The sequence below is a fragment of the Cricetulus griseus genome, chromosome 3 (assembly GCF_003668045.3).
Source record: "Cricetulus griseus strain 17A/GY chromosome 3, alternate assembly CriGri-PICRH-1.0, whole genome shotgun sequence".
Classification (NCBI taxonomy): Eukaryota; Metazoa; Chordata; class Mammalia; order Rodentia; family Cricetidae; genus Cricetulus; species Cricetulus griseus.
The window spans coordinates 245,307,794-245,332,944 of record NC_048596.1 but is presented as its reverse complement, the minus strand read 5'-3'; the positions used below and the strand labels follow the sequence as shown (position 1 = coordinate 245,332,944).

The 25,151-nt window shown below is 42.4% G+C and overlaps 1 protein-coding gene across 5 annotated transcripts in view; it reads left to right on the top strand.

The window, feature by feature from the left end:
• Carmil1 (capping protein regulator and myosin 1 linker 1) overlaps positions 1-25,151 on the top strand; it is a 278,033-nt gene that overhangs the window by 251,108 nt on the left and 1,774 nt on the right. The window contains exons 32-37 of one of the 5 annotated variants that reach the window (XM_027409345.2): positions 3,776-3,888; positions 8,548-8,992; positions 13,650-13,731; positions 14,986-15,198; positions 17,289-17,429; positions 19,754-19,903. In XM_027409345.2, coding sequence (XP_027265146.1) covers positions 3,776-3,888; positions 8,548-8,992; positions 13,650-13,731; positions 14,986-15,198; positions 17,289-17,429; positions 19,754-19,903 — 1,144 coding nt within the window. The remainder of the gene's footprint in view (positions 1-3,775; positions 3,889-8,547; positions 8,993-13,649; positions 13,732-14,985; positions 15,199-17,288; positions 17,430-19,753; positions 19,904-25,151) is intronic. The other 4 variants (XM_027409347.2, XM_027409349.2, XM_027409348.2 and 1 more) reach the window with 4 other exon arrangements.

Here is a 25,151-nt window from a genome sequence, read left to right as displayed (position 1 = left end):
CAGGTAAGCAACAGGAAGAAGCAAAAAGCTAGAGATAAATCTAACTGAATAAAATAGTTTTGGCTGCTTTCATCACTAGTGTTTAGTCTCGACAGTTATCTGATGTGACCACCAGGGTTTTTGCCAGGACTGTGGGTAGAACCAGCTTGTCCCGAGTTGATCTTGGCATGTCTGAAGCCTGCCTTTGACCTTCACTGCACCCTTGAGCTACCCTAGAGATCAGAATTCTGAAAGCCGAGGCTGTTTCAGATGCCCACATGCCACTATCACTGAGCCAAAGCTAGTCATGCTGTCACTCTGATTTTTGTGCCAAAATTAACAACAAAATTACATAAACACTGTCAGTATAACAATGCTAACTCTCCTTTAAGGAAGTAAACCACATATGAGTGGCTGTTCCTAGGAACACAGACTTGTGTGCCACCATAGAAAAGCTTTGAAGTTACAGGAAAGAAGGTCACAAATCCTTGTATTCACAAAAGCACAGAGAGAGGTTCATTAAGGAGGTTTTCCAGCATTCTCAACTTCAGAGCATGTAGAGGCTCGTGGGGTCAGGCTTAGGCGACATTTGAAAAGACATGAGGGTTATTGGGGTAGATACTGAGGTGGACAGTCACTGTATCCAAAGGGACTAAGAGAGGAAAAAAACAGCTTTGTCTCTTGACCATCAACATTCCATCTGTGTTCTCTGGGGGAACAGACTGCATAGCTATGCATAATGGATTTACTGGGATGGCATACAGAGGAGGGGCTGGGCAGCTCAGCGAGGCCCATGCTGGAGAGGCTGAGAACCTTGTAGCTGCTCGGCCCATGAAGCTGGGTGCCTCAGGTGTTCAGTCCATGTTGGAAAGCTGAAGAAGCTGGAGTCTGATGAGAGTGGAAGCTGGCAGTGTCTGTGGTGGCAGAAGAAGCATCAGTAGACACACTCACCAGAGGAAGCAAATGCAGACAAAACTGCCTTCCCTCAGACCTCTTTGTATATGAAGCACCCATTGAAAGGCGTTGCCTACTCTCATGGTGCAGCTTTGCCCCAGTTAACCCTTCCTGCAAACTCCCTCCAAACATACCCAGTAGTGTGTCTCCTATCTGAATCTAGATTTGGTCAAGTTGACAAGATGAACTGTTCCCTCTCCAGTTGCCGTGCTGTGTCCACCTGAAGTCTGGCAGCATGCAGGATCTTTAACACAGAGAGGCAGCTTCTCCCATGCTTCAGTTCACAGTATGAAATGAAACACAGATGATCCTTTTTTTTTTCTTCAGTGATGGAAATGGAACCCAGGGCCTGGCACATGCTAGGAGAGTGAGAACTCCCCAGTGTGCTACAGCCCAGCTTATAATTTAAAAAAAAAAAAATTAACAAAAATTCACACTTAGATCAGACTTCAATAATGTCAAATTGCCAGCCTTTTGTTTGTTTGTTTTTAAGGTTTATTTACTTATTATGTATACAGTGTTCTGCCTGCATGTTTGCCCACTTGCCAGAAGAGAGGGCCAGATCTCATTATAGGTGGTTGTGAGTCACCATGTGGTTGCCGGGAACTGAACTCAGGATCTCTGCAAGAGTACCCAGTGCCCTTAACCTCTGAGCCATCTCTCCATCCCTGCCAGCTATCTTGTGGCTGACAATTATAAGCATCTGCCCTCTGCACTTTAACTGTCCCCTGTGCTCATGCAAAAGTCTTTGTAAAAACAAGAGTAGTTTAATCTACCCCCTTTTATTCCCACTTATTAAAGTGTATATGTGTTCTCTTAGACATGTGTGATAGTCCTTCAAATTGTTCTTGAGGCCATTTTAGTAATTTATATTTTCATGGAATATTGTCCATTTGATCAAATTGATCGTTTATATAGAATTAGAATTTGAATTGCTCTTAACTATTGTTAACTATGTCTCCTTTTCTCATTCTCTGTTTTTAATTAGTTAATTTTTCTTCTGATTTCAAGATTGTGCTTGGTTCCTAGGCTAGCCTCAAATCCAGCAATCCTCCAACTTTACCCTTCCCAGTACTAGATTCCAGGCCTGAGCCACCATGCTCAGCCCCATTCCTGATACATTTTAATGTCTTTCATCCATTGTGTAGCTGTCTCATGGTCTGTTCTCAAAAAACTGCCTTTCAGTTTTCCTCTGCCTCCCAAGTGCATTTCGAATTCTCCTGCATTGCCTTCCTTTGGTGATTTCTGATGTTTCCTTTAGGTGTCTGTCTTCCTTCTTTGTTGCTGTGGGAGACATACATGGAAGGTGTGTGTTCACTCTGCTTCCTATGGTGTTCTCTCTGGGCACGTTTGCTCACACTTCCTTCTGGTTTATAAAGCCATGTGAAATCCAGGTGTCCACTATGCCCCTGAGTGTTTTGCTCAGTCACCCTGGTGAGGCAGACAAGAAGGTGGTTTGAACTGCCTTTAACCTCCCAGCACCCACTTACCTGCTAGTCATTCACAAACTAACCTTCAGAGAGTACACATTCATTGGAGGTGCACAGCACCAGTGACTTACTTATCTGAGGAAGATAGACAGCTCCCTGAGGCGAGTGTGGTCCTGCCCGTGCAGGGTGATCCCTGCTCTCCCTCTCCAACAGCCCTGCTGCTCTTTGCATCTGAAACTGATTGTGGTTGACAGAAGATACTTGAATCACATCACAGCTTTTCCTTTAGCTTGAAAATGAGCGTTAGCAGCATGTGCTTTTGGCCTTGAACTCTCTTGTCCTGATTCTCTTCATCATAGTCTGGGTTTTGACTGCTCTTCCGAGGCTAGCTCAACCTGAGCTTCCCTTTAACTGCTGTCTTTAAAGCACCTCCTTTTAAAGCTGCTGGGTGTCTCTTAACCGGTCTCCTCTGTTCTTTACCTCTAAAATGTCAGGGGTGCACGGAGGGGCTGGGAGCTGCAGCCTAGCCCTTTAAGCTGCTGTACCTAGAGAGAGCTGCACTTCCCCCTCCATCTCTGCAGCCTCCGTGTTCTCCGTGCATGCTATCATGGAACTCGGGGGCCAGCTATGAATTCTGTTTTCAAAGCAGAGAAAACAAAAAGGGCTGAGGGGAGAAATTGAATGAAAAAAATATATAACCCTTTATTTATTGGATCAAGAAGGGGAGTGATTGGTGAGGCAGCTAAAGGAAGCCACTCCTAGCTATCCTCTTGTTTCCCTGGTACTGAGATTATAGTTGTTTTTGTTTTGGGTTTTGGTTTTTTGTTTTGTTCTTTTTTTTTTTTAGATTTTTGCTTTTTGTTCTTTCTTTCTTTGTTCCTTTCTTTCTTTCTTTCTTTTTTTCTTTCTTTCTTTCTTTCTTTTTGTTCTTAAACTTTGTAGCATTTTGCAAAAAAGAACTTTTCACAGTCTATTTGGTCCAGCCATATGAATCCCCCATTATGCATTGTTTACAGTACATCTTGTAAACCTGGTTCATGGGTGAATGTGGTGATACATGCCTGTAATCCCAGCAATAATGAGGCTGAAGCAAAAAGATTGCTGCAAGTTCAAAGCCAGCCTGATCTACATAATGAGTTCCAGGCCAGCCAGGGCTACTAGCAGAGACTGCCTGAAAACCTGTGCCCATCTACAGCCAACCCAAGCTGTCATTAAAACCTGTCCCTCACAATCACCAACATCATGCATATCTATAAACCTGTTTTGTCCTTACTAGGTTATGGTTCTACACCTGGCCTCTGTTCCTGTAAATCCCTATTGGAGTGAGTCGTGGCCATGTTGTAGGTTGTTGAATCCAATAGAACTGAGATATATTGAGTTGACTTTGGAGTAAGGTCATGTTTGTTTTGCAGATCTGTACCACCAGCATCGTCCCCCATGATGGAGAACAGAACGGCCTCATGGGCAGAGTGGATGAAGGTGTAGATGAATTTTTCACCAAGAAAGTGACTAAAATGGATGGCAAGTAAGTGTCCAGTCATTTCATTAAAAACAGTATTTCATTTACATCTAAATGGCTAATGGTTATAATTTATATAGGCATCACAGTCTTATACAAGAGATTTACCATTTGGATTTGTAAAAAAGTGGTCTCTAACAAAGCATCATTGGTATGGTTAGGGAACTTGTTAGAAATTCAAAGTTTCAAGCTCTCATCACTGATCTGCTGAACCAAGGGACTGTAGGACCTGTTCCATAGCAGTCCACATCACATCCAGCCAAACTTCTGCTAATCCAGAGGTGTTTCTTATATTCACCTGGAAGATTCTTTTTCAAGGCAGTGAGCATCCTTTGAACTTTCTTATTCATAATTTGATCTGTTGGCAAATTGGGCAATAAAGTGACAGGAGAAGTGGTGCAGGGCCCTTGGACTTACCCGATGTTGTGGTTGGTATTGTCCGTTTGACAGGCTCTTGATCACCTAGTATACAAGAAAAGCCTCTAGGCATGCCTATAAAGGATTATCTAGATTATGTTAATTGGAGTGGGGAGATGCAGCAGTATTGCATCCATTTCCAGACTACATAGAAAGGAAAAAGCCAGCTGAGCATGCTACTTCATTCCAGTAGATGTGCAACTCACACTGTACCTATGACTGCCTCTCCATGATGGGCTGTTTTCTGGAACTGTGAACCAAAGCAAATCCTCCCTTAAATAGCTTTTGTCTCTGGGAATTTTATTACAAGAGGAAAAGTAACTACTGTGTTCTCTAATGACTTTTCTCTACATTTCCTTATTACTAGGGTGTTGCTTTCTTAGAAGAGAGTTCAATGATACTTTAATTTCAGCTAGGCACAGTGGCACATTCCTATAGTCCTAGAACCCAGAGACTGGAGCAGGAGGATGACCATAAATGAAGTCATCCTGGAATGCATAGTGAATTCCAGACCAGCCTGAACTATATTGTTCAACTTAAAATACACCTGCCTTTATATATGATTTTCCTGAAGTTATTCAATCTGTTACTAAAAGCTGATATATCTCAGAACAGACTCCAAGTTTGGTTATGTTTGTTGAAGACTGCTTCAGCTTAGAGACAAAATTCAGGAATGCATTAAACCTTGCTGATAGCTGAGGGCAGGCCGGCAGGAGAGCTGTGGAAGGGCTTGCCTAGGCAGTGATTGATGAGTCTTATCTATTCTCTGCAGGATGCTAAAGTAGAAATAAGTTAAGTCTTATATCCATGGCAATGGAGCTTAGAGATGTTGTAAGCTTTAACACCTAATTATTGATTGTCATTGACACAAGTCTTGCAGACTAACATAGCATAACTTGGCAGAATTCTATCTTTCAACACCCACCAATATGTCATTTATTCTTTGATAGTTTCCTATAATGCTATAATACTTCATTCCCCAAAAAAATAATTCCTGCTGGTTCCGGGCCTTCCCCTGTATACACATCTATCTGTAGTGTGCATCTTCAAGAGTCCATTTCAGTTTTGGTTGTTTTATAATACAAGGATTAGAGCGCTACATTTTCAAGAGGGTCAAGAAACACCAATACAAACAGAGCAAAATGGAAAATTCTCTCTTGATGAATTGTTGCCGGTCTCACCCAGAATACTGTTCAAGATCAATACCTGGGTCTTATTTTTCTTTTTTATCACTTTAGAATCTTTTATTGTTTTATATTTTATTTTTTATTGTTTACTTTGCTATTTTATTTTCTTTTTGAGACAATGTCATGGTGTAATCCCATGCTGATCTGGAATTCACTAAGCAGTCCAGGGAAAATTTATACACTCAGTCATCCTCCTGCCTCAGCTGGGATTCCAGGTGTACACTGCCACATACAGGATCTTTAGAATGTTCGTACCAGCTATGGTAGTTATTGACCAACAGTCATTGCTAAAAACACATCAAGACAATTGACCTGTCTCTGTATAGTTACAGATACCATTGCTGGCTCTTCTTTAACTTAGAAATGTGTGGGCATTGGATGTGGACTGAGTACTCTGTCACACCTTTCCCACCGGACTTCCTCTCTTGATCATGAAGCTTTGTTCTTCATTTTTCTTTGAATGATATCTGGGTGTATTTGTAATATGTAACATCTATTTCCCAAAAGGTGTTAGTCCAGAATTTGGTCATGTTTCTGTGTGCAAGACTAGATAGCTCAACTTTCATCAGCTGTTGATGGGACCTACAAAAAGTTTAATTTTTTAAACTATGTTTTCCTATGAAAATAGATTGTCAGTTAGACATTTTAGGGTATGGTATTAGGTAAAACATCATAAATTAGTGCAAAGAAAGTTTGAAATTCAGTGTTATGTGCTCATAGTTTTAAATGTCAAGTGAGCTGCAAGGCTTTAACTAGAAAAAAACCCATTTCTTTTCCCACTCCCTGCTCCCCAGAGGCAACTGGCTTTTATTCCATTAACTGTTGACTTTGCCTTCTCTTTTTTAATAAAATACTTTTTCCTATTTTTCATTTTTCAATTTCATATACTAGTTCTGTCAACATCTGGCTACAGAGGATGATAGTGTATCCTGTCCACTCTCTGACCCTACTGAATTCTTTCTTTCTATTGACTTTTTCATTTGATGATAATGTTTGCTCACTCATTATTCTATGATTGCTTCAGTGGGCTTCATTCTAGCCCTGTAAGTATCCACACCTGATTTACCTGATGGCATGCTGTGGTCACACTTCCTTTTCTATAGGGTTGGGCTTTTGGTTTGTTTGTTTGTTTGTTTTCCTGGAAGCTATCCATCCCTTTTTGTTTACTTAATTTTCCCACAATGCTCTCATCTGTTCAGTTCTTTAAGTCTCCTATAAAAGCACAAATATCTGAGTTCTCTCTCATGCTCTCCATCTTGTCTTCTTGGACACATCTCACACCTGGTGTTGTGGGGAAGACAGTCCCTTCATCCTGTGCAAGTGGATTCCCTTCAGCACATCCTTGCGTCTTATCTGCTTTTCAGAGTCTGAGATTTACACCCTCATTTTGATAGATTTCCTCCTGTGGTTACTTTCTAAGAAATGGAGTGTTAACTGCATTTCTAGAAAGGTTAAGATCTTCCATTTTGAGTGATAGTGTTGCTGGGTATGAAATTGGGGCTTGGCATACGTTTTGCTTTGGAATTCTGAAAACACTGTTCCCTAATTTTCTATCTTCAAGAGTTCTCATAAGAACCCAGTGTCTTCTTGAGTCCTGATTCTTTGTGACATGGTTTTGTTTTCTCTCTCCTCAGGAAACATTGGAGTGTGTCTGTATTGAGTTTCAGGGTACAAAAATTTTATGATGCTGTATTCCAGAGGGGGATGCTGGTTTGTCTATCCAGTTTGCTGTAACACATCAAGTGTTAGACTCTTAAAATTCATGTTCTTTGGTTCTGAAGTATTTTTTGTTTGTTTGTTTCTTTTGTAAATCTCTTCTATTTCCTCTTTACACTTTGACAAACTAACTTCCTCTATTCCATCTGGTATTTCCTTGGTTAGCCTGTTAATTCTCATCATTTCTCTCCCAGTCTCTTACCACTTGTGTCTCATTTTGCTTTTATTTCTGTTTGGTGCCTGTGCAACACACCCTCAGTCGCACTGTTTCTCAGGTTGGCTCTGTGGACAATGATTTTGGGGTGGGCTGGACATTGTTGACCCTGTGGCTTGGAAAGAGGAAATAATACTTGGTGAATTGGTTTCCAGCCATTCCTCCCTATCTCTCAGCTTCCCAGCCACTCTGCTCTGTAGAAGTGTGGCTGGTTAGCAGTCTGCAGCCACTGAGGTTCTAGCTGCTCCTGGGCCTCCAGTTTAGGTTTCCCTTGTTTAGATCCATGAAACTATTTTGCGCTATTTGGGCTTCCAATAGGGTGTTGCCTATTCTAGCCTGTGTGGTTTTTGTGTTTGGTTGTTGTTCATTTTCTCCTTGGTTCTAGTTTTGATGGCGTTTCTGGGGAGCTGGGGGGGGGCGGGGAATCCCATCTCTAGCTTTGAGTGGCAGATTCCTTGGGGCACTCGTTTTGTTTTTTCATTTCACCCATTTCCCAAATTTCATTTTTTTTTTCTTCCTGGAAACCTATCCTAAAATTTAAACGTATACTGTCTAGTTTTGTTTTAGATATAAGGTTTCCTATAGCCCAACCTGACCTTGAATTTTATATAGCTGAGGCTGGCCTTGAACTCCTGATCCTCCTGCTTCATCTAACAAATACTAGAGTAACAGGTATTATACCAGCACCCTGGCCACGTCTTTTCCTTTGTTGCTTCTTCTAGTAATTTATTCCACTTAAGGAAAGACCCAAATATTTGCCAGGACTGAGCAAATATATTGGATTTCACCAATTACCTAATAATTACAGGTGGTCAAGGAAGCCCTTTCCAGTAACCCCCAATTAAACAGGGTAGTTGCCCAATTATGGCTCAAGCCAGTCTAGGAGAAGTTCACACTTAAGCCCTTAACCATTACAAAGGTTTGTCCTCAATCCTGCCTGACTCCTTCAAATTCGCTCATACCCCACCAGTAGCCTAAATTCCTCCGTCTCTAAACACAGGCTTAACATTTTAAATGCTACAGAATGTAGCTGCTTATGCAGGGGTCACCTTCATGCTCATTGACTAACTCCTCAAGGGACCTGTTTTCATGACCAAGCCAATCAGTTCTGTGATTTTGGTTGTGGTGCAGGAGGTCATCCACACGCTGCTCGGATGCCCACGATCTGGGTGAAGGAGATGAGAAGAAAAAACGGGATTCTAGGAGAAGTGGCTTTCTCAACCTAATCAAATCGCGCTCCAGAACTGAGCGGCCACCCACGGTCCTGATGCCAGAAGAGTTCTCATCCCCAAAGGGGGCAATTCGGAGTCCGCCAGTGGACACCACCAGGAAGGACATAAAAGCAGCTGAACACAATGGTGCTGCCGAACGCACAGAAGAGATGAAGACTCCAGAATCCCTGGAGGAGGGTCTGTCAGAGGAAGCAAGCAGGGTTGAGCGCAGTGACAGCAGGGTTGAACGCAGCGACAGCAGGGGTAGCCCACAGAGTGGCCGGCGCTATGTGCAGGTGATGGGCAGTGGGCTGCTGGCTGAGATGAAGGCCAAGCAGGAGCGGAGAGCCGCGAATGCACAGAAGGTGAGGAAGGGGCCCTGTGTCTGGGTTTGTGCGTCTGCTTCTCTGTTTTTATGGGGGAAGGGGTACAGAAAAATACGTTGTTGGTTAAGTAGAAATGTTAATACTGGGCACTGGAGAGGTAGCTCTGTGATTAAGAGCACTTGTGGCTCTGGTAGAGGACCCCGGTTCAGTTCTCAGAACCCACATGGTGACTCATAACCATCAGTAACTGCAGTTCCAGGGGACCAGACGCTCTGAATCCTGGGCACCAGATATGCATAAGGTACACATGAATATATGTGCAAGCAAATACTCACACACATAAAATAAATTTTACAAAGAAAAAAATTTTTTAATGTAAAATCTAAATATTTATTCCCAAAGAATTTAGAGCCCAGCTCCAGAACTGCTTGCTTGTTTTCACTGCCCCCAGGCCATGCCTTGTTTGTTTCATCTGTTGGTTGTTTTGAAACAGAGTTTCATGTAGTAACACAGGCTTGCCTCAAACGCACTTAGTGACCCAGGTTGGTCTCAGATTCACTATGTAGCACTGGGTGGCCCTAAACCCCTGATGATCCCGCTGTTTCAGTTCCCTACCCTTTCCTGGGCTTACTGTCCAGCCCAAAGCTACACACTTGAAGGGCATGGGACTTTAAAGGTATATCATCTATTTTTGAGAAATAGGCTTTGCCTCACCTGCCTGTCTCCCTGTGCTTTCGATAGAAGCCTGCAAGAACTGGTCCCCAAATAAGACTGGCTTAGGTGAATCTGAATGGAGATGCAGAGGGTAGCTGGAGATGGCAGAACCAACAGGCAAAGAACCAATGGCAGTCAGATAATCATTTAAGGCCCGCTCCATGCTCCCTGTAAACCTTTTCCAAGCTTCAAAGTCCCTTGTCATATTCTAGATTTAAATGGCAAAAGAAAAAGTCAGGGTCTCCTGTTAGAACTGATAGATTACCGAATCCACTACTGTAGGCGGGCTTTTCTTTCTTGCCTGCTAATTCTTAAATAACCAACATGGAAGCTTGATATAAATGCTCGGTTATGATAGCTCAGCTTATTACTGACTCATACAACTTAAATTAACCCATTTCTATTCCTTTATTTTCGGCCAGGTGGCTCAGGGCTTGTTCCCTCACTTTGTACACTTGTTGTCCACGTGGCTTGTTTCCTTTGCGTCTGGCTGATGGCTCTAGAACTTTGTCCTTCTTCCCAGTGTCCTTAGTCTGGTTCTCCCACCTAACCTTAGCCTGTCCAGCTATTGGCCAGTCAGCTTCTTTATTAAACCAATTACAGCATAATTTACAGTGTACAGAAGGATTATTCCAGAGCACAGGTTTAGAAGTTGCTAAGTCTCAGGGACAACGTAGAGTGTTTGCCTGGTGTGTATGAGAACCTGAGTTTATTCCCCAGCACAGCAAAGGATGATTTTGAAAAAGGAAAAAAAAAAAATATGTTGAATCTCCTCAAAGTCAGGTTTATAGATAGTTTACTTCCCTGTCTTCCTCCATTGCTTTAAGCTTTGTGATTTAGACATGAAACCCTGCAGGGTCTTGCACACTCAGCCTCCACCAGTCTCTTTTTCAGAATTTTGTCTATGGGCTTCTATAATTTTTTAAGGGAATGTATCCTTGTGGTGATTATTAAGATAAATGTACCCAGGTTGTGTGTATCATCCTGACATCTGAGAAGTCCCCAGAGGAAGGGAAGCTGTGCATCTGTTTTTCTTGAGGCCTCAGAAGAAAATGGTTCTCCCAATGGACCTTGGCTTGGAGGAAGTAAAAGGTGGACTGCACAGCAAATACAGAGGACTCTTGCATTGGTTCTTAACATCTGCTTTTTATTAAACTCTGCATCCCATAAGATTCTGCAGCTTTCATGGTAGTTCTACTATCCAGCAATTTCCCAGCTGCGGATACCTGCTTTACTCCTCCCCCAGGCCCTGACGGTAGCCCAAAGATGGGAGAGCCTATATAACTGTCTCCTGCTGGTGCTGTAAGGGAGACATTATTGACCTTCAGCATGCAGAATACTGGAAAAAAAAAAAAAACTCACAACCCTACCATGAGCCAGATGCCTGCATATTTTATAAATTTACAACAGCAAGTGTGGTGTTTTCCTAATGAACTGTTTGTCACTGTTTCCAGTGATGAGCAGCTAATTTTGCTGAAAAGACAGGAATTCTGGAGTGGTTTCCCATGTGTTTGGGATTGATACATAAATTGGCTCAGAGTGCCAGAATCCTTCTGGTTTAGTGTTTTTGTGCTTGGTACAGGTTTATGTTAATGCTCTCATAGTGCCATCTAGTGTTCTTTTAAACAGCCTTTGTTAAAAAATAAATTTTAAGCAATTATAGTTTAGACCAGTCATGGCTATTCTACCAGAATAATAAAAGCTTTAAAAACAAAACAAAACAAACAAACAAAAAAAAACTAGTGTTAGAATGTTTCCTGAAATATATCATTGAGTTGTTTACAAAGGTAGTAACATCAGCATTCATGGTTGATATACAGTTGCCCTTGCCACTGGAAGAGCAGAGAGGGGGAAGGCCCACATAGACAGGCTTCATAGAGTGTTGCACTGTGCCCTGCAGGCACCTGCCCAGAGGACTAGCATGGGACCCTCTTCTCTTGGGGTCACATTTTCATTGCAATACTAGATCGTGTGCTTTTTGTCACAGTGGTGCTGCTAAGAACCTGGGGCTGTGGTCTTGCTGAGAGTCCACTCCACCTCCATGCTTCCTCCTAGCCAATGCAGCAAGGGAGTGAAGCTGCACCGATGTGTCATGGGGATGAATCACCTATGCTATGGGCACCATATTGAATCTAGGAGAGGGTGGCAGATTCGTGTGCTTTAAATGAGGAGGGGTAATCAGGCTGCCTGTCACAGTGCCTACTGCTCTCCCGGGTCACCTCATATTTTGTATTTTAATTATTAATTAACATTTGTTTTGAGAAAGAATCTCACATTGCAGCTCAGGCTGACTCTGACCTCACTATGTAGCCCAGGCTGGCCTTGAACTTGGCCACAATCTTCCTGCCTCAGCCTTCCTAGTGCTGAGACTATAGGTAGGAGCCACCATCGTAACATATTGTGGGTTGTTGCATAAGAAGTAGTGCCCGTAATCACTGTCCGTAGTGTTCTTGGAGTTTATGTAAACACTGGACTTTGGTTCCACCTATTGTATTTCAGACCCTTACTCTAATGTGGCCCTCTAGACTGTGAGGGAGGAAGCTGCTTTTTCTCCTACAGTTTCAGCTCCTACCCTAAGACTGCCATAGCCCACCCTTCTGAGCCATCACAGACTCCTCTCCCCTGAGTTCTTATAAACCCCATTGGGAGCTGAGGGTGTAGCTCAGTGATGCATTTTTGTCTCTCATGGGTAAGGCCCTGGGTTTCATTCCCAGCACTTCAGGGAAGCAACAACTATTGAAAGTTAGAACGATCCCTGTCATCCACCTTTGCCTCCTAATGGCATGTCTTTGTCCTATGGTTCTGCTTAAGTGGCAAGAGAGACATAGAATATTGGAAGCTCCTCAGTCTGGAGCGGTACACCAGGATGGAAAGGTTCCAGTTCCTTTTAAAACTTTATTTATTTAATGTGTATATATTTGCAGGCAACACACGTGGTCACAATGCACATAGGGAAATTAGAGGGAAACTTGCAGGAGTCAATCTTTCCATCACTTGGTAAAGTGACACTAGCCACTGGAGCTTGTGGCTCTGGCAGGCCTTGCACTTTTCCCCCATTCTGTGTCTGCCTTGCCTTCACGCCATTAGATTATATTCCAAAAGCTAGCCACCAAGGTCCTGCTATCAAAGTACTGAAGTCCAGCCTTCAGAATCCCCCTTTAGCTCATCTAATTAGCATACTCAATTAAAATTAAACACTTTATCTCCTAACACAGGGTTTCCACACTTACCTTTATAAACCTCCATTTTTTATGGGTCTTGTCTGTCTCCCATCCAGAGCCAGTCCTTTGTCCTGCTGGAACAAATATCCCTGCCTCTTCTCCCTTGTCCTCTGTCTCCTGTGTTTGTCTCTTCTTCCTTGTCCTCTGTCCCTCTAGGACAAATACACATCCTTTGTGCTGAGAACTTGGTCTTGGGGGTCGTGAGCCTATATACCGATCTTTCCATATGGTGTTGTGACTCGAATCTGGGTTCCAGCGACCGAGCCAAGTTTTCAGACTTGGCAGAAAGCTCCTTTACCTGTTGACTCATCTCTGTGATCTCTATGTTGCTTTAAAAAGTAGATTTCCTGGAAGCATGGTATGGTGGCTCCTACCTGAAATCCCACCATTTGGGAATCTAAGAAGGATTGTGAGTTTGAAGCCTGGACTACATTCAAGTGAATTCTAGGGGGGCCTGGGCTACAGAATGAGATGCAACCTAAAAACAAAAGAAAGGTTGTCCAAACACAAACATATAAAAACAAACAAAAACAAAAACTAGGTTTCATGAAAAACAAACCTGGACTCCTTTGCCTTTGTAGATTGTAACCCCTCATGTGGATTTTGGGGGTACAAGTCCTCATAGCTATGATGGTCCCTTCAACAGTGACAGTGCAGGAATGTTCTGTTATCATTCATTATCTGCTTTATTGTTTCTTTTTATTTTCCCTCACATCTCAAATGTGCTCTTTTTTGGGGGGTGGGGGGTCTTGAATTTTTAGAAGATTGTCAATGACGCCATCTCCCAGGATTCCTCCAGCCCAGTCTTGAGCAACACAGAGCGGTCAGATGCGGGCGGAACAGGTAAGCAGAGCTGTTGCTCACATGCCCTGAGGAAAACCCATTCACCCTCTGATTTTAGGAGTTGCCTGTGATTGGACAAGAAAAACACAAATGGAAGAGCAAGTCATCATGTTCTCCCCTCTGACCTAATGTACCAGTCCCTTCCTGTACCAGCCACCCCCCAGGGGTGCTACTCCCCACCCATGTAGCCTTGATCTTAGGGGGGGGACATTTTATTTTTTTCTGATTTTCCAGATGGAGGAAATTAAGATTACCTTCCCCAACTTTTCCTTTTTGATAAATGCCAAAATTGTAGGCTTTCTGGTGAATGAACATAGAGTGATGTTTTGAACAGCAAATTCCGAATGACGTGTTGGAGGAGGGCAGTTATTTTGTTTGCCAGGAGGGAATACTGTACTCCTGTGACTCTGCTGTGAATGGAATCCCTCATGCTTTGTTCCCTCACAGTTGTAGGTGTAGTGAGTAGAGGTAAGATGCATGGGGTGGAAACTGGCAGGAACTTGTAAGTGGCTGTTAGGAGGCCTACTCTTTCACCAACAGCAGGAGCTGTTTTCACCTTTAACCCTGAGATGATATCATAGCCCTCACCACAGCCTTTTCCCCTCAACTTGTGGCCGGATCCCTAGAGGGTCAGTTGTGGTTCAGAACTGAGACACTTCCTATTAGTGTGTCTGCCCCTACCTGTCAGGTCCCAGAAAGATCCTGAAGACTTCAAATTCATGAAGAATTAGCTTCTCCTTGCATATGAATATAGAACTGTGGGTGGTGCAGAGTAAAATTTGCTATCTCATTGCAAGGATCTCTGAGTTCTTGTCTTCTGGAAGGAAGGAATTTAGCTGAGAGACACTTATCAAGCAGTTTATTTAGCAAAGCAAGCATGTCACAGAGGAATGAAGTGGGCTGTCCCACAGTGGCAGGCAGCCTAGCAGGCTCCACAAGCAGGAAGGAGGTCATAAGCTATTTGTGAGACTCTTTTTACCCCAGCTCTGCCCCTCTGCAGCATCTGCCCCCTGCCTGGCAATCCCTGGACCAGTGAGATGCTTCTGAGAGGTGCTACCAAGGCATCCCTTTCTGTGAAGAAAGTCACTCTTTCACTAGTGTTGACTCTAAAAGCACAGTGAAGTGGATGCTTTTGTTCTCAAGATCTGTAATGAGGAATGATAGCCACAGAGAGAACCACATTTTTATATTTGAAAGATTAGTTTCTTTGACTTTTGATGTTTAAAATGGTTTTTGGCCCACTTCTCATTTTAGTGCCCAAACTGCACCCAGGTGCTCCAGAGGCCCGCTTTGGTTTGGGAACACCAGAAAAGAATGCCAAAGCAGAACCCAGAGTGGATGGGGGCTACAGGTCTCGAAGCTCCTCCAGCGTGCCCACCAGTCCGAAGCCCCTCCTGCAGTCCCCCAAGCCCAGCCCAGGAGCCCGGCCCTCCATCCCTCAGAAGCCAAGAACTGCCTCCCGACCTGGTAAGGGCATTAGTGGTCTGGGAGTCAGGCTGGGCCTAGCTGTCCCCACAGGTGGCCTCAAGAGTAGATAGAATGTGGAGGAAAAAAGATGGGTGGAGAATAGGAAGTTGGAACTGGAAAACACTTGAAATGTGAAGGAGCTGGGATCTGGAGAGGGCTGAGAGAGTCAAACAAAGGCCCTCCATATACAAGAGGAGGAACCTGAGACTGCCTGCCTGTCAGGAAAAGCAGCCTGGACAGGCTGAACCATCAGCAGAGGCTGGTATCTGAAACCAGTCTCCAGGGTATTCAGGCAATGAGAAAGACCAGTCTAAAGACAAAAAGGCCTAGGAGCAGCACAGGCTTGAGAGGTTGTATACCATATCCTGAAGTCTATCAGAGGTGTAAAACAGAATGTGGCAAACTGTGGGCCTGGTTTGAAATAAGGTTTCCTCCATGCAAATCTTCTACGGGTGCATTGCCGATGTGGCCGGATGTGCTAGGTACAGCCAAGGTCTTCACAGCTTCACAGTCCAAGAGACTTAGCCTTTGGCCAGATATAAAGGTGTTTGCTAACTTAAAGTGGAAAGTCTTACTGAAGAAACTTTAAAATACTAGGAATGGGTTGGGTTCTGTCTTATTTTCTTATGCAAAAAAAAAAAAATGTCTCTATCAGGTCTTCTTTAAAAAATATTGTAAGAGTTTTCAAAACATCCCAAGTTGAATGAGTACATGTCATGAAATGATGGACCTCTTTCAGCTCTTCACCTCTTCTCTGTATTTCCCCAGAAAGATCAGCAAAGAGGGTAGACATACAGCCAGACCTTTGGCATCTTCATCCTCACCATTATCATCACCTTCCTCTTGACAATTGACAAGTTGAGGCAGGAGAATTGCCATGAGTTTGTAGTTAACCTGGGCTGTGTAGTAAGTTCTAGGCCAGCCTGGGCTGCAGGATGAGACACATCGAAAACAGATTAAGTAAATGAAAAGCAGAAAAGTCATCAACAGAGGCTTCATGGTTTTTTGTGCTACGTGAGTTTCTAGTTTGAAATAGGGAAACAACTCCTAACATCTGACCTACTTCATGGAGAATCTCGGTTGCCCAGTTGTTGATACCAAATGTAAAGCTAGCTAGATTGCTTTTATTCTGTTGCAAGCTTTCTTCAGCTATGTTGTTTATCTCAGTACATGGCATATCAAAAACATATCAGAAACTGATAGGTGCTTTGATAAAGCTTGAGAATTCAGCAATATTTTCAAGTGTGTCTTCTCAGTTACACATCATGACACTTCTGAAAGTTTATGGGGTCACTGTGTCCCATCATAGCTTTACTTCTGTGGTGGCACAAATAAGAGACTAGAAGGAGAGTGTAAGACTGAGGAGAGTCTACCTTCCACACACAGTAGGTGCACGCACTTGCTTGAATCCTACATACTGATGGAGAAAGAAAGGAGTTCATTAAGAGTCCTTTTGATTTTTGTAAAGCAATGCTGGCTTTCAGATAAGAGCCTGCAATCCTAATCCTGGCTATCTTCACACCCATTTTGCCCAGGAGATCATTTAATTTCCGTGTAGGTCCAGGAACCAAAGTCCTTGATGGATCCAAAAGTCCATGATTCCAAATTACTCCTAGGGCACTGGAGTCCATGAATGTAGGTACATGGACATGTGTGTGTGTGTGTGTGTGTGTGTGTGTGTGTGTGTGTGTGTGTGTGTTTGTACATGTGTGTTGTGACTAGCTCTGATAATGGCGAAAAGGCATTTTGTTACATACAGTACATGTTTTAAGACAATCAACAACTTTATGACTGATGCAGAAAGAACCTGTAATTCACTTATAGTCTCATTTTCAAGTATTAGCTCATTGAATATTTGCAGCATAGATTCAGATCTGTACATATGTCAACTTTTCATAATTGAACTCCCTTTTTTCTCGATTGTTCTTCAATGTTAATTACTTTCCTTAGCTGAAATGCAGAAGTAAGTTTTGACTAGAAACATTCTGTGATAGCTTTTCATTTTTTTATGGATCATCTCTTTGTAAAGATTCACCTGGCTTATAAACAGTTTGTAGAACAGTTTGTTTTGTGTCTTTGTACCTCTGTAGAAGACACCCCAGACTCTCCATCTGGTCCTAGTTCCCCTAAAGTTGCTCTTCTTCCACCCATCCTCAAAAAAGTCCCCTCGGACAAGGAGCGTGATGGCCAGAGCAGCCCCCAGGCCAGTCCCAGGACCTTTTCCCAGGAAGGTAAGAACATCTATCCTCTGCCTCCGTTCTCCCCAGAGAGGGTCATTTCAAAAGGAAGAACATAGTCCCAGACTTAGTCTCCTGGAGTTCAAGTCAGCATCCCTTGGGTTGCATATGGGAACCAGAGTGGGCACTTGATTTGGCATTATGTCTGACCTTAGGACTTCATGAAGAATGAAAAGTATAGCTGAGCCACCTAGTCAAAGACCCACCTTCTCTACAGGAGCCCACTTCTCAGCTGGCTTGCCGCATGTTAGGACACAGTTTTGAATATTTTCTAGGTCCCATTATTTGTAAGGAAAGCACCCCTAATTGGCATGTCACCATTTCCATGGTTCAAGGGGTGCTGTAGTACTTTGCCATCATTGCCATGGCTCAGGATCAGGCCACCTGCCCTGAAGGACCTCGAAACTCATTGTACTCTCTGGGTCAAGAGTAATTGTTCTGCCTTCTCAGAAATGTGGTCCCTGTGTAGACACTACCAGAGGGTCACTGCACAAATTGTGTTTCTTTCAGTTCTCTGAAGTGGGAATGGCCATTTCCTGTGAAACACAGTGCTGGCTCTGCACCAGAAATGCATTATAAAAGAGTTCTTAGCCCCCACAAGCAGACCCTTGCTGTACTTTGGGCTGGATTGTTAACTGTATTTTAGAATTCTGTAGCCTCTCTGGCTCTGAAATCTCCTGTTTGCTTTTCTTGGCAATAGTCTTGGGTTGAAGCTAATAGTAGACAAGTTTGCCTATTATCCTTGTGTCTTAGGAGTCTGATAAAAAGAAATAAATAACACTTTGCTCTTCTGTCTCCATTCTGCACATTTGTTTCGTAGGTGGAAGTCTCTCCTACTGTTTATAGATAAAAGAAGGTGGGGATTTGACTGAAGGTGGTAAACTACTTTTGTCAAAGAATCCAAAGAGGGGGCTGGTATTGACTCTCATGTCACAGCTAGGGGATAGATGATGTACTTGGTATCATAGCCCAAGCATTAGAATGAGTCACTGTGTGGAGAAAAACCTTTAAAAGTGCTGTTCAAAGCAACCTCAGACCCTGAGAGACCCTCACAGCCAGGTCACCCATCCAGTTCCTCCCCATTGGTTCCCTTCTTGTCTTTCCAGTCTGCATTTCTGCCTTTGCCTCATAGCTTTTAGGAAGCTTTGAAAATGCCCAAGAGTGTTTTAATGCGGATGGGTGGGAGAAGCATGATGTGCAGAACTGAAATGCAGAAGAACTTACACACAACAGGTCAGGTGGGGGCCAGAGAGTTGAGTTTAGTAAATTTCTGCTTATGAGTGTCCAGTCTATAGCCCAAGGGCCACCTGCAGCTGAGTTTGGCTGAGGATGGATATGGCTCTAGCCTGACGCAAAATGATAAGCTTACTGTAATCAATTGTGTTTTCAGCAGGTTTTGTGGAGTTAAGAGTTTTTGTTATGTTTTGTTTTTAACTCAATTGCATGGTTCCCAAGTGCCAAAAAGATGGACATAACCTGACAGGTGACCAAAACTATCCAGAGTAGGAATGTGTCCTGGAGCCTCTACTGACAATGCAGGTGACAAAGGACACCACTAGGAAGCTCAGAGCTGCTGTGAAAAGTGAGGATTTCCAAATAAGGGAGCCATCCCTCAAGAACTGGTGGTGCTGCATACACTTGCCTACCATAGGCTGACAGAAACTATAGAGCTCCGGAGTTGCTATCCGGTCTGAATCCAGAAGGAACTAGTCGCATGTCACAGTACTCTGCACTAATGTCAGGCTGAGAATATACAAGGTCTGGGCACAGCTTTCAAGTGTCTGAGAGGGTAGATTTTGATGTCAGCTATGAACTAGCTGGTCTTCAAAGGGGGTGGAAGCCATGGCAGCCACTCACGGGCCCCGCCTTTCTCTCCAGAAGCTGTCCCTATTGTCTCTTCTTGTTGTGTTATTTATCCTGGTTACTTCATTCCCTTGTTCTCTGCCTCCCTCTGGACTAGCGTGCCCAACTAATTTCTGAAACAGGTAAATGACTGTAATTCTTCTGGATTATTCCATAGTGAATGTGATTTTTGTTAACCCATCATGGACTCAAAGTTATAATGCTGGGCATTTTTGTTATTCCCTTTCTGGGGCAGACTGGAACTCACCTCATTTTGCACATTGCCATAATGTTGGCTGTTGAATTCTGTAGACAACAGTGGATCTGCCCAGGACCAATACTCTTAAGTTCTTTGAATTCTAACTCGGGGTGGATATAAGCTGATATTTAAGTTTTAATATTAGTAATTTTAACATGGATGTCAACACATTGATCTATTTGCTACTATAAAGGGTAAAATGATCACTTTTCCTTAGTAGTGCAAAGAGGAGATTATTTCAAAAGGCATTCTGATCATGACAGTGACAAGCCTTCCAGTGGAGGGAAAAGATCTTCAAAACTCTACTCCACCATTGCAGAAGAGGAAGTGAATGCACCTGGGTACAGGAAGTCACAGCCAACAAATGGTTAGAGCCTTCGGTTTTCATCCCTCGCTGACCTGAAGCTGATGAACTGGCACTAACAAACGAACTTTAATTGAGTAGCTGCTGTTGGGGCTGGGTCAGATACTTCATAGAACTGAAATCTTATTCCCTGTAACAACAGGATGGTCCCTCCATAGGGTGTGGTAATTAAATTAAAATCTAAAACTAGATCATGGGGAGCTTCAAGTTACCTTAGAGGTTTGCCTATTCAAATTTTAGTGAGCATGAAAGTTAATTTTTATATGTGGGGGTCATATTTCTCATTCTTTTCCTTTCTATCTTTCCCCCCCCCATTAAGTTTCCATTGGAGTCTAGCTAGAAATTCTCTAAGATGTTACCCAAACACTGTGTTAGGGAAAGATCAACAAAAACCCCCAGCAAAATGCTGACCTTGAATTGCATGCATGACCTTTCAGTGGATGTTTTCCCATCTGTTCATTTGTCCACCTCAAGAGGCAATCCACTGCATTTGCCAACACTAGCCTTCTGCTCTGTCTGTGGCAAATTCCCTGTGGCAAATTCCCCCCAGGTGAGAACAGTTCCAGGGGACACTAAGAGGGTTAAAACCAGCACTACTGACATGGGGAAAATGCCTTCCCATGACTACAGTACAAAATTCATTTAAAGGAGAAAAAAAAAACATAATAGAGGAAGAAGAATGTACCTATGGCAGTCTGCTACATGAGATCTCCTTAAAGGATATCCGCCCTTGGAGTGGCACTCTTTGCTTCCATAAAACTTTATCAGGGGTTAACAAGTGTGAGTGTATTTAGATGCCAGAGGTCAGGCATGAGGCTCGCATTCTAATGTAGTAAACACCATGACCTTCATTTTCTCTGAGCATTCCAGAATCCAAGTTGATGAGTGTGACCTCGTGATAGGGAAAGCTTGTTTTTAGAGAATTTGCTTGGGAACAGATGTAAGGCTCACAAAGTCCCTACCAACTCATCACTAGCAAGAACATCTAGGGCTTGCCTTGCAAGCCAGTGCTATAGGAAGACCCTGTGGCTCTTTGCCTGTTGCTCTGATATTAACTAGTTGGATAATAGGGTGAAGTTAAGGCATAGCCCACAACACAAAGCAAGAACAGTAAGTCATGTAAGGATAGAGTATTCATCCTCTCTGGACCAAGTAGTGTCTGCCCTGGAGAAAATGAATGTAATTGGTCCTTTGCTTTTAATCAGTGTGGTGGGTGTGTATGGTGCTAAGGATGGAATGTAGGGCCTTATACCTGCTTAACAGGCTCTATACTACTCAGCTATATTCCATACCTGTGCTTCACTTTCAACTGATTCCCTGTGTAGTACATGTATCTTTATTTTTACAGTTCTAAGAAATGCAGTCTGATGTTAGAAAAACAACAACCAATTCTTAATTTCAGTCATAAGAAAGTCACATCAGTGAACAGCTATGACATTTGTGAAGAGCAAAAGAGTAATTTTTTGAGACTTACTAGGACAAAATCTCTTGTGTGTTTTATTAAGTTCATGGATGTTTCTACATTCTGGAAATTTACATTTTCAACTATTAGAGCCACTGACTTACTAACAAGTCACATCTTAAGAATAAGGCACCCTTGGTGCAAATATAAGAAGTACTGAAAGCACTTACACAGCACACAGGAAGCCCATCCCTTGGGACCCCATCTGTAAACCAATAAGATGTAAAGTAAAAGGGGATGCTTGCAGAGATAGGCCAACTCCCTGAAGTGAGAAGCCCTGTGTCTTTGACCTTCTCTCGATCTCAGTAGTTTACTGTTCTCCTTGTGATGGGTTGGGTCAAATTTTGATAGGATTAAATGGGACCATCTTGTATTAGCTTTTCTACTTTGATTTCTTGAAATAGGGAACTCCAAATTTTCACAGGTGCTTCAATTAAAGTAATTTATGTCTAATATGTTTGTCGTGTTTTGTTAGTGCCTATTCTTCTCACATTACCTCCTTTGAGAACTACATAGCCTCTACTGTTTGAATAATTTCCAGTTTTTTAATTTAGCAGAAAAATTGACAGAATCATGGTGTATACTTTTAAGAGTAATCTTATGATACTAACCCAGCTTTCTTAATTTCTCAAGCCTTGTATTCATGAAACAAATGGCAGCTGTTGTTCTCAAGGCACAGTGCATATTTAATGACTATGGTTGACATTATTTAATTGTGTGGCTATTTTGAGATTGATTTCATGTCCTTTCCTCTCTGATTGTAAGATGATATTTTTGTTAGCAAATATCCTGTTTCTTGAAGAAAATAGCTGCCTTTGTTTGGCTTCATTAGTGTCGAAGAGCTTTCTATTTGTATCATCTGATTCTGGAAACACCTTTCTGTATCCCTTGCTGCTTCCATCATCCAGCCTGCAGCCACAGACACTTGCCTGGTCTCAGTCTGTGAACTAGTGCTTGGCTCAACTTTCTTCCCCTGGATCCAGATCCAGGTTCCACTTCTGTGTAAGAATTCTATAAGAGCAGAGAACTGTTATTAATGTACACCTACTATCCCAGCACTTGGCAGGTAGGGCAGGAAGGTCTAGCATTCAAGGTCCTGTTCAGCTACAGAGAGAGTTGAGAATAACATAAAACTCAATCTCAAAGCAAACACAATTCTTCAGGAAAAATTTAGCAGTAGCTTGAGATTTTTCCAGCTATTGCTACAAAGAATTTTTAAAAAGCAGGGTCAACTACAGATTATTATTTTAAGGAAATGCCCTGTTTTCTCTTGGTAAATATATATCTCTCTGGAGTTTATGATGGGGAAATTCTACTCCAAGTCTGTATGTGTATTTCAGAAGCTCAAAATTCACATATATACATATGCAAAGTTGAATCACCATCAAGAATGGAAGAGTTTGTGTTTGAGACTCTGCAACACTTATTTCCACCTCAGACAATATGTAAATACACAAGCCAGTACTTCCAATTAGTAAGTTACTGTCCAGTCCATATCCTTGAATATCTTTCATCATCAATAGCAAATGGGATAGTAATGGATAGATAGACTCTTCCACCAGTACACCCTGGTGTTCTTAATAAGTTTAATCAAACAATGTTTTTCTTTTTTTCTTTTTACCTTGTATTAAATCAAGGTGTAGGAAGATCAGTCTGGGTAATTAGTGAAAGTCTAAATTTTATAATATTTTTAAAAAATTAATTCTGAACTTTTAAGTTTCAAACAGATATAATTGTATTTACACCCTCCTTTAATGAAGTCTGACAAAAATGAGTTTCATACAATAGTAATTAGCATCTTAATTGGATGAAATCAAGTAGATTATCCCTAAGGGCTGGAAATTAACTCAACAAAAATCATTCTTTCCACAAAGTAGTTTGCATCAAGGATCAGGACTAAACAGGGTAGCAGACCAATAGAGTGCTGAGCTCAGTTCAAGTGTGAGGTGAGCATCTTCCTGCCTGTCTCTAATGCTAAGGACATGCCAGCTGCCACTAGGGTCTTTATCACATGCAATCATAATTTAATCAATGAAGGTGAATGTGCTTGGAATGAACTTAACCCCAAGGGTTCACACAGGCTCCACCCCTATTGTAGAATGCAGTTTTTAATGTTCTTACCATAATAAAAGGCATTCATAGCCTTCTTGAAATTGGGATATTTTTCCTCTTAGTCACCATGTTGGCTAAATGGTAGTTCTTACTTTCATGGCTAAGTGTGACTGTGTTATCAACCAGAAAGGAGCAGATTAGCTTGGTGATGTCTGCTCTTCCCTCCTCCCCACTGCTCCATTTTGCCCCACTCCCACCCCTCAGTTCCCTAACCTGGAGGACTCAAAAGCCCAGTATCAGCTTGGAAGGTCAGTGCCTTGCTGGAGATGAAAAGACAGCCTGCCTTTTCCAAGAAGATCCCCATATTGTGTCCCTTTAAATTCCACCCGTGTTTGCTGTTGTGGCCTTGATCTATAAGGTTACTTCTGTTTTTACCTAAGACATAAACTTTTGGCTACATGAATGTCTCAATATTTAGAAAGCATTTTTGTGTCATCTCATATGAAGTGGATTTGGCCTGAATTTCCAGGAGGTTAAAGTATTGAGAAGGATGAAAAGTTGGATTATTATCTTAATCTAGGGACTCACGTATGTTTTCTCTCAAGACAGATGAGCGCCCCCGCCCCTGTTTATTTTCCCTTGTGTCTCCCACTGCAGCTTTAGACATATCTTCCCATTCATCTGTTTGTGGAGAAACAAAGTCCTAGGAGACAGCACAGTCCCCTTAACTTTTGAGGTTGATTTCTTGTCAAGTATCCTCAGGATGGTATTACAAGTCTTCTCTGCTCCCCCTGTTCTTAGCACACACTCAGACTGAAAGTTTAAAGGACTCTGGATATGAGCATCAAATTGATTTTGTAACTAAGAGCAAAATATTTAGAAATATTTTATTGATCTTTTTTCTTTAAGCCTGGCTTATCAACAGCTTCCAAAGTACCAATCACATAAGCAATTTTTTTTCTCCCAATAAAGCTTTAAAAAGCAACTGTATTTTCTTATGTCCCGGCCCCCTCTGAGAACTTGCCCCAGAGAAGTCAGAATTTTAAGGGACTGGAGAAGTAGTTCAATATGTTCTGTATTGTAGAGGACAAGAGTTTGGTTCCCATCACCCATTATCAGGTGGCTCATGATAAATCTAGCCTCTGTGGGTACCTGCAAACACACACACACACACACACACACACACACACACACACACACACACACGTGCACGCACGCACACACATGCATCACACACATCAAATCTTTATAATTTAATTACTTGACTTTATAATGAGATTGAAAATGTTGTTTGTGGGTCTCCCCCCTTCAGGATTTGGGGTAATTTTAATTTAATGTTATTAACAGAAAGACTCAAATCATGGCAATTAAGTTTGCAAAAGAACTTTGAGATATTTGTGTAGAGGTTTCATAAAGTCTGCCTTCTTGAAATGGTAAGCATTTAAACTGCAGGCTCCTGATGAGTTGATTTTTTTTTAACATAATGTAAACATCCAGGTGACCAGACCATGAATGAATCCCCTGTCTTTCCCAGGACTGAAGAGTCTGTTCCTGGTTGGAGTCCTGAGATATGCATGGCAGGATAGCTGTGCTTTTTCTTTAAGCAGCTTTCCACATGGCATGGGTTTGGTATTTTTAGCTCAGATGGCATCTCTTCAGTAGGCTTGGGACTCATATCACTGGAGTTTAGCCTCTGAACTGAATCTTTCCCGGGTGTGGTGGCAGAGGAACCAGGAT